This window comes from Mirounga leonina, unplaced genomic scaffold (assembly GCF_011800145.1).
Source record: "Mirounga leonina isolate KUSES-001 unplaced genomic scaffold, KU_Mleo_1.0 Mir_129, whole genome shotgun sequence".
NCBI classification, from domain to species: domain Eukaryota; kingdom Metazoa; phylum Chordata; class Mammalia; order Carnivora; family Phocidae; genus Mirounga; species Mirounga leonina.
The window spans coordinates 29,857,931-29,874,154 of record NW_023270323.1 but is presented as its reverse complement, the minus strand read 5'-3'; the positions used below and the strand labels follow the sequence as shown (position 1 = coordinate 29,874,154).

Below are 16,224 nucleotides of genomic sequence, written 5' to 3'. Positions count from 1 at the left end.
CTTGCTTCTCTCTCCCTTTCCACCATTGCCCCATCCCAGGCTGTCTCTGGGGACTCAGAGACAAGTAGTCCAATAAATTATAAACATCACTGAAACTTTGTATGGTGTTACCAACTAATAGATAACACAGGTCATGAGTAAAATGACTTGGTTTGTCTTTCAGAAAATTCCTTTATGACACAGAATGAGTGCATGAATTATACTTCAATTGACTGTCATTCACTTTTTACTTCAGTTCATATATTACTAATTCTTAGATCAGTCTCACAGGAGAAAATTCCATTGGCAATTTCAAACCATATTTGCATTAATTCCTCTTATTTGTATTAAGTGTTGTTTTTAATTTAACTGTTGATCTTACATGGCACCAGGTGACATTAGACAGGGATTTCAACTTTTATAACCAATTGTGAACTATGCATAGACTTATAGCAATATTATTCATTACATAATTTCTAAAACTAACTTTCAAGTTCTTTTTCTATTTGTTAATGAGGACTAATGATAGCATTTCTGAAGTAAAATACACAGGTATTATTTGAATTTCTGCCTAAAAAATAATTTAAATATATGACTCAGTAAAATAGAGGCAATGGAGATTAGTGGTTTGAGTGCAGGTTACAGAGTCATATTCCCTGAGTTTGAATTCCAGCTCTGCCACTTATTAGCTATGTGACACTGAGCAAGTTCTCTAATCTTTTTCAAAGAATTTCATCTGTAAAATGAAAAGTAAAATACTACTAGATAATGATAAAGTTGTTGTAAGTAGTTTTAAATATTTGCTGAACAGAAATATCTTAGGATATTCATAACAAAGAGTGACTATTTGATAAAAGTTAGCTATATTTATTTTCCTTATTATGAATGTTAATGCAAGGGAACTAGAATAGGACATACAAAGATATTATGAGGCACAATATTTGATAGCAAAAGCTCAACTTTGATATCAGCTATAATCTTTCAATTTAAAAAAATGAGAGTATAATTAAGAAAAATCAAGGATTCTCATCAAGAACAAAAAGGCATTTATATCTTGATAATTTAGTGAATTTTATAAAGATAGATTATTCCAAGAAATATAAAGAGACGAGCAAACATCGGCGTGAAGGAATAGGGATACTCTGCCTAAGTGACAATTTAAACTTAATAAATAATTTTTAAAGCAATTCAAATATCCAAGAAACAAAAATTAGCGATGCTATAATCATTGGCAGAAAGTATGAAATTTAACAGAAAGAAATTCATTTGAAGGAGAATTAGAGGTTTTAAGTATCAAGGAACAGTTATGCAGAGAAAAAATCTTATAGGTTTTAGAAGTGGATTTTCCAACAAGACAGAGGATCATAGGGGAAGGGAGGGAAAAATGAAACAAGATGAAACCAGAGAGGGAGACAAACCATAACAGACTCTTAATCTCAGGAAACAAACTGGATTGTTGAGTGGAGGGGGGTGGGAGGGATGGGGTGGCTGGGTGATGCACAATGGGGAGGGTATGTGCTATGGTGAGCACTGTTAATTGTGTAAGACTGATGAATCACAGACCTGTACTCCTGAAACAAATAATACATTGTATGTTAATAAAAAAAGAAAGAAAGAAATTTCTGCAGCCCAGGGATGGTATTGGAAGCTAACAGAGTTATGTTTTTGAGGTATAATGCTTGAAGAGCACAAGGATACTAATAATTGACACACCTAGATTTGAGGAAAGAAGAGAAAACAATAACAAGATAAACATCACAAGGAAAGAGCTTTTCTTTTCATTTTCCTTGCCCTTCATGGTTTCCTCTAATTTTCTTAAACACAATTGTTTATCAATTTTGACATATATGTTCCTAGTCCATAAAAAATTGATGAGTAGAAAGATTCCATGGAATATCATCCTAATTTCATGGTGTTATTATTTCTGACTTTATTGGCTTAGAGCATCTATTTTGGGTTTTGCACCCAATTAAACATGTGTGTGTCAGGGTGTGGGAGGGAGGAGGCTGTTCTCCCATTACAACCTATGCTTGGGACACCACCATGGTGTCCCACAATTTAACTAAATTCTGACACTATCTACCTGGAAGTACCAGCAGGTTCCACAGGTTAAGAGTTCAGTCCTACAAAACTGCTTTTCCATTACTTCAGACACCAGTTGCAAGTCCAGGTTGTCACCTGTGCTTCTGACCAACCTCCTATAAAATGAAGTTTCCCAAGACCCCTTCCTCAGGTATCATTAATTTGCAAGAGCTTCTAACAGAACTCAGAGAAATATTTTACTTATTAGATGACAAGTTTATTATGAAAGGATATAACTCAGGAACAGTCAGGTGGAAGAGATGAATACAACAAGGATGGAGAAATGCCTCAGAGTTTCCATGCTTTGTCTGAAAAAAAAAAACCACACTCCCTGAATCTGCACATATTCTCCAGAAGCTCTCTGAATCCAGTCTTGTCGGCTGTTGACAATTGATTCAAACTTTAGACCATTCCCCTCCCCAGAGGCCTGGGGGTGAGACTGAAAGTTCCAAACCTCCTGGCAACAAGACCCCATTCTTAGTGTAGTCTAAAATTTACCTCATTAACAATAAAAGACCTTTGTTGCTGTCATTACTTAGGATATTCCAAAGTTTTTAGGAGCTCTGTGCCAGAAACTAGGATGAAAACCAAATATACATTTCTTAGTATAAATCAAAACATCACAGCATCCTAATTTATTTTGATAATTTAAAAAGAAACATGATCTAGAAACACTAAAAAGCATTTACTATGTATAATTTTCTTTTTTTAAAATTTTATTTATTTAATTGACAGAGAGAGAGAGAGAGAGAGTGAGAGAGGGAACACAAGCAGGGGGAGTGGGAGAGGGAGAAGCAGGCTTCCCACCGAGCAGGGAGCCGGATGCGGGGCTCGATCCCAGGACCCTGGGATCATGACCCGAGCCAAAGGCAGTCGCTTAACCAACCGAGCCACCCAGGTGCCCCATACTATGTATAATTTTCTAAAAAAAAAAACAAGTATTCAAACTTTAGTGTCAAATAAGGATCCAAAATATTTATGAGGAATTATCTAGAAAGAAATTATTCATCAAGTGTTTGGTACAAATGCTCACATTAATCAAAATCTTGCATAGTTAATCTCAATTATATACAAACTTTGATATAAGCTTTGAAAATATAAATATTGATGTAACTTGAAAAACATTTAGTAAATGTTATGTGATTTGTTACTACATAAAGATTGAATCTCATTCAGTATTCTTCAAATGTTCATTGGATTTTATATCTCACCCAACTTTAAAACTGTGGATTTGTCAATGTTAAATGAACAAACCTTTTAGAGTCTCTAAACATAAGAGAATTTTAAATAAAAATTACAGCAGAAATAAATGATATAGAAACAAAGAACAGTAGAACAGAATAACAAAACTAAGAGCTGGTTCTTCAAAAGAAATAATAAAATTGATAAATCCCTAGCCAGACTTATCAAAAAGAAAAGAGGAAGGACCCAAATAAATAAAATCACAAATGGAAGAGGAGAGATCACAACCAACATGACAGAAATACAAACAATTTTAAGAGAGAATTATGAAAAATTATATGCCAACAAACTGGGCAATCTGGAAGAAATGGATAAATTCCTAGAAACATACAAACTACTAAAACACAAACAGGAAGATATAGAAAATTTGAACAGACCCATAACCAGCAAAGAAATGGAATCAGTAATTGAAACTCTCCCAACAAAAGTCCTGGGTGAGATGGCTTCCCAGGGAAATTTTACCAGACATTTAAAGAAGAGTTAATACCTATTCTCCAACTGTTCAAAAAAATAGAAATGGAAGGAAAACTTCCAAACTCCTTCTATGAGACCAGCATTACCTTGATTCCAAAACCAGACAAAGACCCCATTAAAAAGGAGAATCACAGGCAAATACCACTGATGAACATGGATGCAAAAATTCTCAACAAGATACTAGCAAATCAAATCCAACAGTACATTAAAAGAATTATTCACCATGGTCAAGTGGGATTTATTCTTGGGCTGCATGGCTGGTTCAATATTCATGAATCAATCAACATGATATGCCATATTACTAAAGAAAGGATAGGAACCATATGATCATCTCAGTAGATGCAGAAAAAGCAAATACAACATCCATTCTTGATAAAAAACCTTCAACAAAGTAGGGACAGATGGAAAATACCTCAATATCATAAAGGTCATATGTGAAAGACCAAAAGCTAATATCATCCTCAATGGAGAAAAACAGAGCGCTTTTCCCTTATGGTCAGGAACAAGACAAGGATGTCCACTCTCACCACTATATTTAACACAGTACTGGAAGTCTTAGCCTTAGCAGTCAGACAACAAAAAGAAATAAAAGACATCCAAATCATCAAGGAAGAAGTCAAACTTTCACTATTTGTAGAGGACATGATACTCTATATAGAAAGCCTGAAAGTCTCCACCAAAAATCGCTAGAACTAATACATGAATTTAACAAAGTCACAGGATATAAAATCAATGTACAGAAATCTGTTGTATTTCTATACACCAATAATGAAGCAGCAGAAAAAGAAATCAAGCAATTGATTCTATTTGGAATTGAACCACAGACCATAAGATATTAAGAATAAACCTAACCAAAGAGGTAAAAGATCTGTACTCTGAAAACTATAGAACACTTATGAAAGAAATTGAAGGGACACAAAGAAATGGAAAAACATTCCATGCTCAGGGATTGGAAAAACATTGTTAAAATGTCAATCCTATCCAAAGCAATCTACACATTTAATTCAATCCATACCAGAACTAATCTTCTGACAAATCAGGAAAGAATACCCAATGTAAAAAGTCTCTTCAACAAATGGTTTTGGGAAAACTGGACAGCCACATGCAGAAGAATGAAACTAGACTACATACAAAAATAAATTCAAAATTGATTAAAGACCTAAATGTGAGACAGGAAACCATCAAAATCCTAGAGGACAACACAGACAGCAACCTCTTTGACCTTGGCTGGAGCAACTTCTTACTAGGTAAGTCTCTGGAGGGAAAGGAAACAAAAGCAAAGGTGAACTATTGGGACTTTATCAAAATAAAAATCTCAGCACAACAAAGGAAACAATCAACAAAACTAACAGGCAACATACAGAATGGGAGAAGATATTTGCGAAAGGCATATCTGATAAAGGGTTGGTGTCCAAAATCTACAAAGAATTTACCAAACTCAATGCCCAAAAAAATAATAATCCAGTTAAGAAATGGGCAGAAGATATGAATACACATTCTTCAGAAGACATCCAGATGGCTAATAGACACATGAAAAGATGCTCAACATTACTCATCATCAAGGAAGTACAAATTAAAACCATGATAAGATACCACCTCACATCTGTCAGAATGACTAAAATTAACAACACAAGAAACAACAGATGTTGGCGAGGATGTGGAGAAATGTGAATGATCTTAACACTGTTGGTGGGAATGCAAACTGGTGCAGGCACTCTGGAAAACAGTATGGAGGTTCCTCAAAAAGTTAAAAATAAAAGAGCTACTGTATGACCCAGCAATTGCACTACTAGGTCTTTAATCCAAAGGATATAAAAATACAGATTTGAAAGGGTACAGGCACCCTGATGTTTATAGCAGCATTATCAACAATAGCCAAACTTTGGAAAGAGCCCAAATGTCTACCAGGTGGGCTAAAGAAGATGTGGTATATATATATAATGGAATATTACTCACCCCTCAAAAAAGAATGAAATCTTGCCATTTGCAACAAGGTGGATGGAGGTAGGGTATGCTATGCTAAATGAAAAAAGTCAGAGAAAGATAAATACCATATGATTTCACTCATATGTGGAATTTAAGAAACAAAACATATGAACAGAGAGGGAGAAACAAACCATGAGACTCTTAAAGATAGAGAACACACTGTGGGTTGATGGAAGGAAAGCAATGAGGGATGGGTAGATGGGTGATGGGTATTAAAAGGGGCACTTTGATCAGCACTGGGTGTTGCATGTAGGTGATGAATCACTGAATTCTTCTCCTGAAGTCAATATTGCACAGTATGTTCACTAAATAGAATTTAAGTAATTTAAGTAATTTAAGTAAGAATTTAAGTATATTTATTTATTTATATTTATATTTATTTATTATGTATTTTATTATATATATTATATTATATTATATTTATTATATATATAATGTAATATATAATAAATAAAATTTTTTAAAGAGAGTTTTATTTGAGCCTAATTTAGGATAGTTGCCCAGGAAACATGCTCTTCACAGGGAAGAAAGTGCTCTGGAAAATGAAGAGCTTTTATAGGGTTATATATTTTGTACTTCTTGTAAAATCTCAAAGGATTATAGATTAACATATATGCAGAAATCACAAATTTTAGTGTTAAGGGATGCAGGCAGTAGGAGCATTGATTGATATCTTATGGGCAAGATGGTTTTCCTTTAGGGGCGCCTGGGTGGCTCAGATGGTTAAGCGTCTGCCTTCAGCTCAGGTCATGATCTCAGGGTCCTGGGATCGAGTCCCGCATCGGGCTTCCTGCTCCTTGGGAGCCTGCTTCTCCCTCTGCCTCTCTCTCTCTCTGTCTTTCATGAATAAATAAATAAAATCTTGAAAAAAAAAAAAAAGATGGTTTTCCTTTAGGCTACTTATTTAAAAAGCAAGTGTACAAAGTATGCTTGGTGGGCCATTAATCAGCCTTTTGGTTTAAATGAAGTTTATACACAGTCCTGTTAACTTAGGAAGAAATCTAAAATGGCTTCCCTTGATCTTTAGAGAGTTTTTCCTATCATCCATTTTAATTATAACTATGGTATTTACGTCCACCAAACAATCACAGAAGTTGTCATTCACAGTAAGTGGTTGAAGGCTAGTTCTTTTTAGAGATTATGCATGAAATGGTAATAGTATTCAGAGCACCTTATCTTGTTGTGATTGCAAATCACTTTTAGCTACAAAACCAGTAAAAGTTTTTAAAGATTTGAAAAAAAGTTGTTTTTTTTAAACTATTTAGATGAAATCCTACCTTTATACAACTTTGTACAGCAGTAGTATTATCTAATCTCTGCTTTAGATTCCTTGGCTTCCTCCCTAAAACAAGTAATGACAGAGTTTTGAAAGAATATATTCACTAGACATTTGCTTTAAAAAATCTTTAAATTCTTTTTATTAATATAACTTCTATTTTATCCATGCTAACTATTCATCCATCCCTTTTCTAAGGAGGTCTAGATTATAAGAATCTAAATACTTTTAAGTATGATAAAGCATAGCAAAATAACTTGTAATATTTGGGCAGAATTTTTCCACTGTAATTTACTTGTTATTCTGGCAAACATTTTGATTGTTGATTGATTAAATCCACAAAATGGAATATATCATTACAGATTTAAATTAGTATATACACAGTTGGTCCTGGCTTTTTTAAGTTCTATTATGTTCTAAAAATATTAGCTATTATTCTAATAAAGTCATATTGTACACCAAAAGATAATTAACTTAAATTTAAAATAAAGAAATCATGGAATAGTTATTGATTTAAGTAACATGAAATAAGGTAATGCTACTCAGCTTGAATACGTAATAGAGTTGTTTTTTGTTTTGCTTTGTTTTTAAGATTTTATTTATTTGACAGAGAGCAAGACACAGATAGATCATGAGAAGGGGGGAGGGGTAGACTGAGAAGCAGACTCCCCGCTGATCAGGGAGCCCAATGTGGGACTCCACCCAGGACCCTGGGATCATGACCTGAGCCAAAGGCAGATGCTTAACCATCTGAGCCACCTAGGTGCCCCAAGTTTGTTTTTTAACATGGAATTTTTTTTAATCCCTTGAAATCTTTGAAAATATTCACATAATTTTAGTCACAGTGTCACCTAGATTTCTAAGATTCTTAATTTTTCAGCTTAACTTTAACAAGGTTTAATTCTTCTGCACAACCTTTATGAGAAAATGAGAGTAAACAGCATGACCTATAGGGTCGTGAGCATGGTCTCTGAGACTCTCTAGGAGAGGCTTCAAAATACAAGCAAAAACAATCATCACAAGTGTGAATAAAGACATGTGTGGAGGTACAGAAAGACTGGGGGAGTATTGCAGCTGAGGCATTTCATACATTTTTGGTGATTAAAAATGAGAAGAGGATAAATAGATGAAAGTGCATATGTGTGCATATGTATAATTTAAAGTTTTATTAGAACCTCTTTTTCATGAAACCATTGCTATTTCCCTCTTATTTTAACAACTAATATTTTAATCGTGGTTTCCTTCCCATTCTATTTCTTCACCAGTCTGGCTGCCATGGTATCAACAGGGTAATCTAAAAGATGACTCTCTTTTTTTTTTAATTTTTATTTATTTATTTGACAGAGAGAGACACAGCGAGAGGGAACACAAGAAGGGGGAGTGAGAGAGGGAGAAGCAGGCTTCCCGCTGAGCAGAGAGCCCGATGCAGGGCTTAATCCCAGGATCCTGGAACCATGACCTGAGCCGAAGGCAGATGCTTAATGACTGAGCCACCCAGGCGCCCCAAAGATGACTCTTATAACAAAAGTGAACTAAAAAAATTATAAACCCTGGAAGAGGATAAGATAGTCATTTCACAGGGTAAGAAAATCACAGTAAAGAAAATTTAAAAATAGAACTAAGAAAAATGTAAAGCTGACACAAAGAGAAACAGTAGGGCGACCAGAAATCAAGATCAGTCAAAACACCTAAGAGAACAAAGAATAGAGATGAAGAACAAATAAGGAGAACTCTCCCTCCAGGAAACCCAGCCTTCTGATGACTCTGTTTCTTTCTTTACAAGATTAACAATTCCTATTATAACTGCAGGGCTTGCCAATAAACAGCATCAGAAGTATTGTAATAAAAAAATTTATTCTGTGTCAGAAAGTAAAGAAATAAGTTTGTAAAAAATCTAACCATTGTAGTTACACATATAAGATTAATATTATTTGAATATATTTATGAAATTCAACAAGATATTCAATGCTATTAAATATGCTAAACATCAACATAAAATATTAAAGCAATCAACACATTATTTTGTTCTGTTTCAGTTTTACCATTGTAAAATTTTTAGTGTTAGCACTTTTTCCTTGCCTTTTATTATTTGGTAGATACATTAAACATAATGTCCAATTTAACTGACTTATAGAAAATTCTCTGTAATGTAATAGCAAAAAAATGTTTTTGTGCTTTGTAAAACTGAAATACCAGTAAGTTTTTGAAATAAAGTATAATGGACAAAAATTGCCTGAATATTATATTTTTTATTAAAGTGTAATTTACACATAATACACGATTTTCAGGTGTACAATATACTGACTCAACACCTACATATATTATGAAATGATCACCTCAATAAGTTACTATCTGTCACCATACAACGTTTTTATATTGACTATATTTCCTATGTTGTATACCACATTCCCATGTGTTATTTATTTCATAAATGGATGATTGTACTTCTTAATATCTTTCACCTATTTTATCCACCTCCCTATTCCCCTACGCTCAGGCAATCATTAGTTTGTTTTCTGTATTTATGAGTCTCTTTCTGTTTTTGTTTGTTGATTCATTTGTTTTGGTTTTAAGAGTCCATATGTAAGTAAAGTCATATGATATTTGTCTTCCTCTGCCTCATTTTGCTGAACATTATAATACTCTCCAGTTCTATCTATTTTGTTACAAACAGATATTGCTTTTTACGGCTGAGTAATATTCCAGCATGTGTGTGTGTGTGTGTGTCTGTGTGCGTACCATATCTTTTTATCCATCATCTATTGATGGACACTTAGGTGGACACTTATGCTTTCATATCTTGGTTATTGTAAATAACGCTCTCATAAACGTAAGGGGTGCATTCATTTTTTGAATTAGTATTTTGATTTTATTTGGTTAAATACCCACAAGTGGAATTGTTGGATCATATGGTGGTTCTATTTTTAATATTTTACAGAATCTCCATGCTATTTTCCACAGTGGCTGCACCAATTTACATTTCCACCAACAGTGCACAAGGATTCCCTTTTCCCACATCCTCACCAACACATTTTCTTTCTTGTCTTTTTGAAAATAACCATTCTGAGAGATGTGAAACGATACATCATTGTGGTATTAATTTGCATTTCCTTCATGATTAGTGATATTGAGCATTTTTTCATGTTGGCCACATAAAGTATGGTATAATAAATACAATCATTTGAATATTATTTTTCTTTAAGTGATGGGTATACTTTATAAAATAACACTCATTTTATAATAATGAAAAGATCACAATTTACATATAGTTGTTAAAGATTAGATATATGGCTAGGAAAATAAATAAAATAATAGTCATCAAGAAATCATTAGGTTTAGGGCACGTGGGTGGTTCATTTGGTTAAGCCACTGCCTTTTACTTGGGTCATGATCCTGGAGTCCCGGGATCGAGGTCCTCATTGGGCTCCCTGATCAGTGGGGAGTCTGCTTCTCCCTCTTATCCCCCCCCCTCTTGTGTTCTTTCCTTCTCTCTCAAATAAATAAATAAAATCTTAAAAAAAAAATCCTCTAAAGAAAGCATTAAGTCTAAAAAAAAAAAAGAAATCACTAAGTCTAAAAAAAAGAAATCATTGTCTTGATATAGCTTTTAAAACTAATCACATTATTGTCACATTTTTTTACATTTGTCTATTTATTTATTTATTTATTTATTTATTTATTTATTTATTTAGAGAGCCTGAGGGGCAGAGAAAGAGGGAGAGACTCCCAAGTAAGCTCCACGCTAAGCATGGAGTCCAACCCTGGGGTCAATCCCACAACCCTGAGATCATAACCTGAGCAGAAACCAATAGTCCAATGCTCAACCGACTGAGCCACCCAGATGCCTGTCTTATTTTTAATTATCCAGTTCAGAAACTGCATATTTCTAAGATTTTCTGCAAACTACTTATTATTAGAAATAGGCTCTAAACCACATACAGGACTTCTGGCTCAAAAATTTTTAAGATTTCTTGTAATTGTTATGTATATCTATATATATATTGCAAACTGTCATACAAGCAGTCATAGACTTACACATCAAGGTAATTGCACATTCCTTCTACACATGCATTAGCCCTTAATTCATTTCCTCTTTTTCAGACAATAGTAGAAATCATATTTTTATTACGTTGTCATTATTAATTTAAATACAACCATTTTCTTGCAACTTTGTACTTTATAGTAAAAGCATTATTTTCAAATGTCTTCTCACTTATTACTACAATCTAAACTTTCTGAAACGACCTCATTAAATAAGTTTAATCCAAGTCTTTCCAAAGATGACAATAATTATTAGTTTGAGGACCATATTTTATGCAAAGATAGGAATAACACAAACAACTGCATTAGTATGCAAATAAACAGGAAATATTTGTGTAAATAATCAGGTTAATATGGTTAACATAGGTAATGTGATGAGGCACAAATTTGGGGTTTCGAAAAGTTCTCCCTAATTTAGAAAGTACTGGCAAAAATATAATTTATTTTCATTCTAAAAGTTAGAGAATCAATTCCATGACAGATCTCTGCACTTGTTTTTTTCTCTTTTCCTTACCATAATCCCTTTCTGGTTCATTTCTGCATATTTAAATCCTACATGTCTTTGAGGTAAATATTAGAACCTACCTTCCCAAAGAATTTTAAACAGGTTAAGCATATTTTAAATAATTATATTCCATACTATATATGCTATCTGTTCCTATTAAAAATTCTACCTACTTTATTTATAAACTGTTTGATGCATTACATTGCGAGCTTTAAGACTTTCAGAAAAGAAATATTGTTCAAATAAATACAAGAGATTGAAAATGCTCACTAGCAAAAACCATACAATGTACAACACAAAGAATGAACTCTGATGTAAACTATGGACCTTGGGAAATAATGATTTGTCAATGTAGGTTCATGAATTGTAACAACTGTACTACTCTGATGTGAAATGTTGGTGGGAGAGTCTGTGCATGTGTGAAAGCAGAGGGTATATAAGAACTCTGTGTATTTTCTGCTTAGTTTTGCTGTGAATCTAAAACTGCTTTAAAATTAAAGTCTATAAAAAATGCTTCCTAGTAATTATAGACATTTTCATGATGTTTATGTTATGAGTAAACATTATTGTAAAATTGTAAAATAAAAATCCAATTTAAATAAACCTCATATAAATATTTCTAAGTAAATAACAAAGACACCTTTTAATGAGGTAAATTTGGCTACTAATAAAATTAAATAGTATAGTTTTAATTTGCTGTTAAAAAATCTCTATGTGAAAGAGATTTGACCAGTATAAATGCATGGAGTAAAGTTTTTGCTTAATATTTTGCTTACATATAAGTAAATACTTGTTCAAATATGAAGGACAAAATAATTTTGTGAAAAACTAAGAGAATTGTGGATTAGAGTTAGATACGAAAATATAGTCAGGAAATATATAACACATTATTTCTGAGTTTCCTGTAAAAATATGATTTCCATACACTCTTTCCATCATAATGTTGAACTTATTCTTACAGATACATTTGAACCAATTTGAGAAAACTGTAACATAAATTCTAAATTATGTATAAAACTTACATGCTTTGTGGAGTTTTTGTTTAACATCATGAATAGTAGATGTTTGCACCACCTGAAAAGGAAAAGAAAATATATAGAGAGAATTATTTTAATAAAGTATTTATTTGTTTGCTATATTTTTTAAGAAGAAAACATAATTTAGTAAAGTATAAAATTAGTATGAAATAACCAGTGTGTTTTGTGTGACTTTTTATTCATTACTGCTTTGACAACCTTGAAATATTGCATCTGTATGCCTTTTTCTAAAATTTTATTTTTGTATGTAGCAATAATGATGTCATTATATGAGATTATTAAATGGTCACCTCAAAAATATATTTTTGAATCTTCTTTGTCCATAATACTCAACTTCTGGCTTCCAAACTGGTGAGACTACCAATTAAAATATGAATAAATATACAAGATAGACAGAAGGTAAAAGAGTTTGTAACAGAGAAGCTTCAGTATATGAGGTTGATTTATATGGGCAAAAGAGGAAAATGTTTACTACAGAGTATCATCCGAAAAAATATCCTATCCAAGCCCCCTCATTAGTTATGTTATTAAAACTCCCATTTCAAAATGGTAAGTCTATCAAAATTCATGTTAGATATATTAGATATATAATTAGATATATTATTAGTATTTATTCATGTTAGATATATGGATTCATCAGGATTGCAAAATGTATGAGGATGAGAATTCTATTTAAACACCTCAAGCCAATACAACATTTTTTTGACTCTCTGAATTTGTTCATATCAAACTTGCTAACTGAAATTTTTCTCTACCTCTGGTCCCTTTCACTGGCTTATGAAAAAACTCAACAATACTTCAAGATCTTTAACAAAGGACAAATCCATGGCCATGTAAGAAAATATATTTCCTTTCTCTAAACACATATAGAATATTGTGTTCATGATGTATTTTATTGCTACACTAAAGTCTTACAGCTATTTTGAAAGAGTGAAGTGAATAATAAAAGTGCATAAAGGATGGCATATAAAAACACCCCAGGCAGTTCTAATTAACATTATAATATTATATTTAATATTTAACTAAATATTAAAAGTATAACAATGAATGCATTGATTTTACCATATTCCACTCTCTGATTAATAGACCTATAACCAAGGGTGGGCTACATTAATTCATAGAATGTTTCTTTTTTTCTAATTTCTTCTATGAATATAGTTTACTAAATAAAATGTTCTAAGATTGAAGCACAGAATGATGATATTAATTCCCATTTGGGTAGTGTTGTAAAGAACAAAAGAACCTTAAAGAATCTGTATGAAAATTTCAAAAATTTCATAACATTGCTCTTATTTGGAAGAGGTTATAAATATTTATAAAACAGTTTTTAGATAGGGTAATATATATTTATATACTTGAATATATTATACTTTATTTAATTTATTTTTATTTTTTTAAATATTTTATTTATTTATTTGAGAGAGAAAGAATGAGAGAGAGCACATGAGAGGGGGGAGGGTCAGAGGGAGAAGCAGACTCCCCACCGAGCAGGGAGCCGATGCGGGACTCGATCCAGGGACTCCAGGATCATGACCTGAGCCGAAGGCAGTCGCTTAACCAACTGAGCCACCCAGGTGCCCTATACTTCATTTTAATATTGATAATTTAACTCTTATATTTGAATTATATTTTTTAAAACATGGTACTTTAACATTGTTCTGGTTTTATCTTACCACTACTTAAACACAAAGAAATTTTATATGTTGCTTTCTCTGATAAGGATGCCTAAAATCCATATACTGTTTTCTAGAGTATCAATTATTTGTCCACCCCTCATTTCAAGGGCCATCTAATTTAGAAAAACAAGTAATTTTCATGATCAATAGCTCCTTAGAGTTCACTGTTGCTCAGCTCTCACTTGATGAAGGCATATTATCTTGTGTTTACATGCTAGTTGTTCCAACCATCTCTGAAGTCCTTGAGGACAAAGACCTGGTGTTATTGCAGTCTGCATTTCAATATCTAGTGCACCATATAAAATGTAATAATGTTTAACGTCACTTCTGTTGAAACAAAAAAATAAAGCTGTGAGTGCAAATTCATATGAAAACAGAAGTTTTTAAATCTGGAATGAAAAATCTTTCTCAAGTAGATTTCTGTGGAAAAGCTATGTTTTCCTAGAATAATTTAAAAGAAAGCGCTGTGAATTGTTTAAGACTGTTGAATCACAGACCTGTACCTCTGAAACAAATAATACAATATATGTTTAAAAAAAAAAAAGAAAGAAAGAAAGAAAAAAGACAATAGCAGGAAGGGAAGAATGAAGGGGGGGAAATCGGAAGAGGAGATGAACCATGAGAGACTATGAACTCTGAGAAACAAACTGAGGGTTCTAGAGGGGAGGGGGGTAGGAGGATGGGTTAGCCTGGTGACGGGTATTAAGGAGAGCACGTACTGCATGGAGCACTGGGTGTTATATGCAAACAATGAATCATGGAGCACTACATTAAAAACTAATGATGTAATGTATGGTGACTAACATAACATAATAATAAAAAAATAAAACTAAAAAAAGTAAATAAAAAATAAAAGAAAGTCTTCTAATTTGATATATGCATTTTTGCTCTGAATTTACAAATTTTCAAAACTAAGGTTATATTCTCCTGAAAGAAACCTACGTGTGGAAATGGGTTGTTATTGCAAGCTTTTAACAAAGTTTTTAATTTACTTTTTAAAAATTACATTTGACTTTCACATGTTAGAAAAGTGCTGATTTTGAATAAATCTTTGAGAACTGCCCTAGCTGGAGCAATTTTAGTCAAATACAGAAGAAAAAAATAATTAACTATTAAATGATTCAGACAGTATTGCTCAATTAGCCACAAGACTGTGCTTGATCAACTCCTCCAGCCCTTCTGTTGTACTCAGAACACAAAGAGAGGAAAATATGATAATTACCAGAGTATGTAAGACTTTCCAATTACTAAAATCGATGTCTCTGTAGTTTCATCAGAAAGTTTATTCATAATAACTTTTACTTTTTAGCCAGTTTTAATACCTCTTAAAAAAGACAAACTATCATCACAATAATTTGTTCACTTTTATAAATCACAATTAATTGTGCAAATGGGAGACATAAGTATTCTGACATCTGAAATCCTGAAATTCTCTTCATTAATGTTTCTTTCTCATTAGATCAATTAGGAAATTGATCTTAAAATGTTAAATAGACAAGGTAAATGGTGTTTGTTAGTTGAATCAAAAATTTACTTCTAATTCCAACTGATCGTGATTGAGTTTTGGGTCACTATTACTTTATCCAACAATTTAAATTGATGGACTGAAAAAACTTTTCACATTCAATTGAAATCTAGGATTTGCTTGAATTTCCTTCCTATGCAGATACTGCAGTATTACACAGTAAAACTCTTTTTGTACTATTGCTACTTTTTAGAATTAAATTTCAGCTACTTTCTCAGGAACTCCTTGAAATGAACAGATGTCTTCAGAATACTGCTTATCCTGTTTAAAGAAATGAAAATCAAGGGATAAGGAAAAACAACAACCTCTTTGAAATTCATTTGACAGTAATTGCCATGACCACACCAAAAATTGTCAGTAAACTTTGTTTAGAAATGTGTCCAGCAGTAAAGACATAGAAA

At 32.5% G+C, this 16,224-nt stretch overlaps 1 protein-coding gene across 4 annotated transcripts in view; it reads right to left on the bottom strand.

The window, feature by feature from the left end:
- TECRL (trans-2,3-enoyl-CoA reductase like) overlaps nucleotides 1-16,224 on the bottom strand; it is a 187,484-nt gene that overhangs the window by 147,544 nt on the left and 23,716 nt on the right. For all 4 annotated transcript variants that reach the window (XM_035004900.1, XM_035004901.1, XM_035004898.1 and 1 more), the window contains exon 2: nucleotides 12,608-12,659. In XM_035004900.1, coding sequence (XP_034860791.1) covers nucleotides 12,608-12,659 — 52 coding nt within the window. The remainder of the gene's footprint in view (nucleotides 1-12,607; nucleotides 12,660-16,224) is intronic.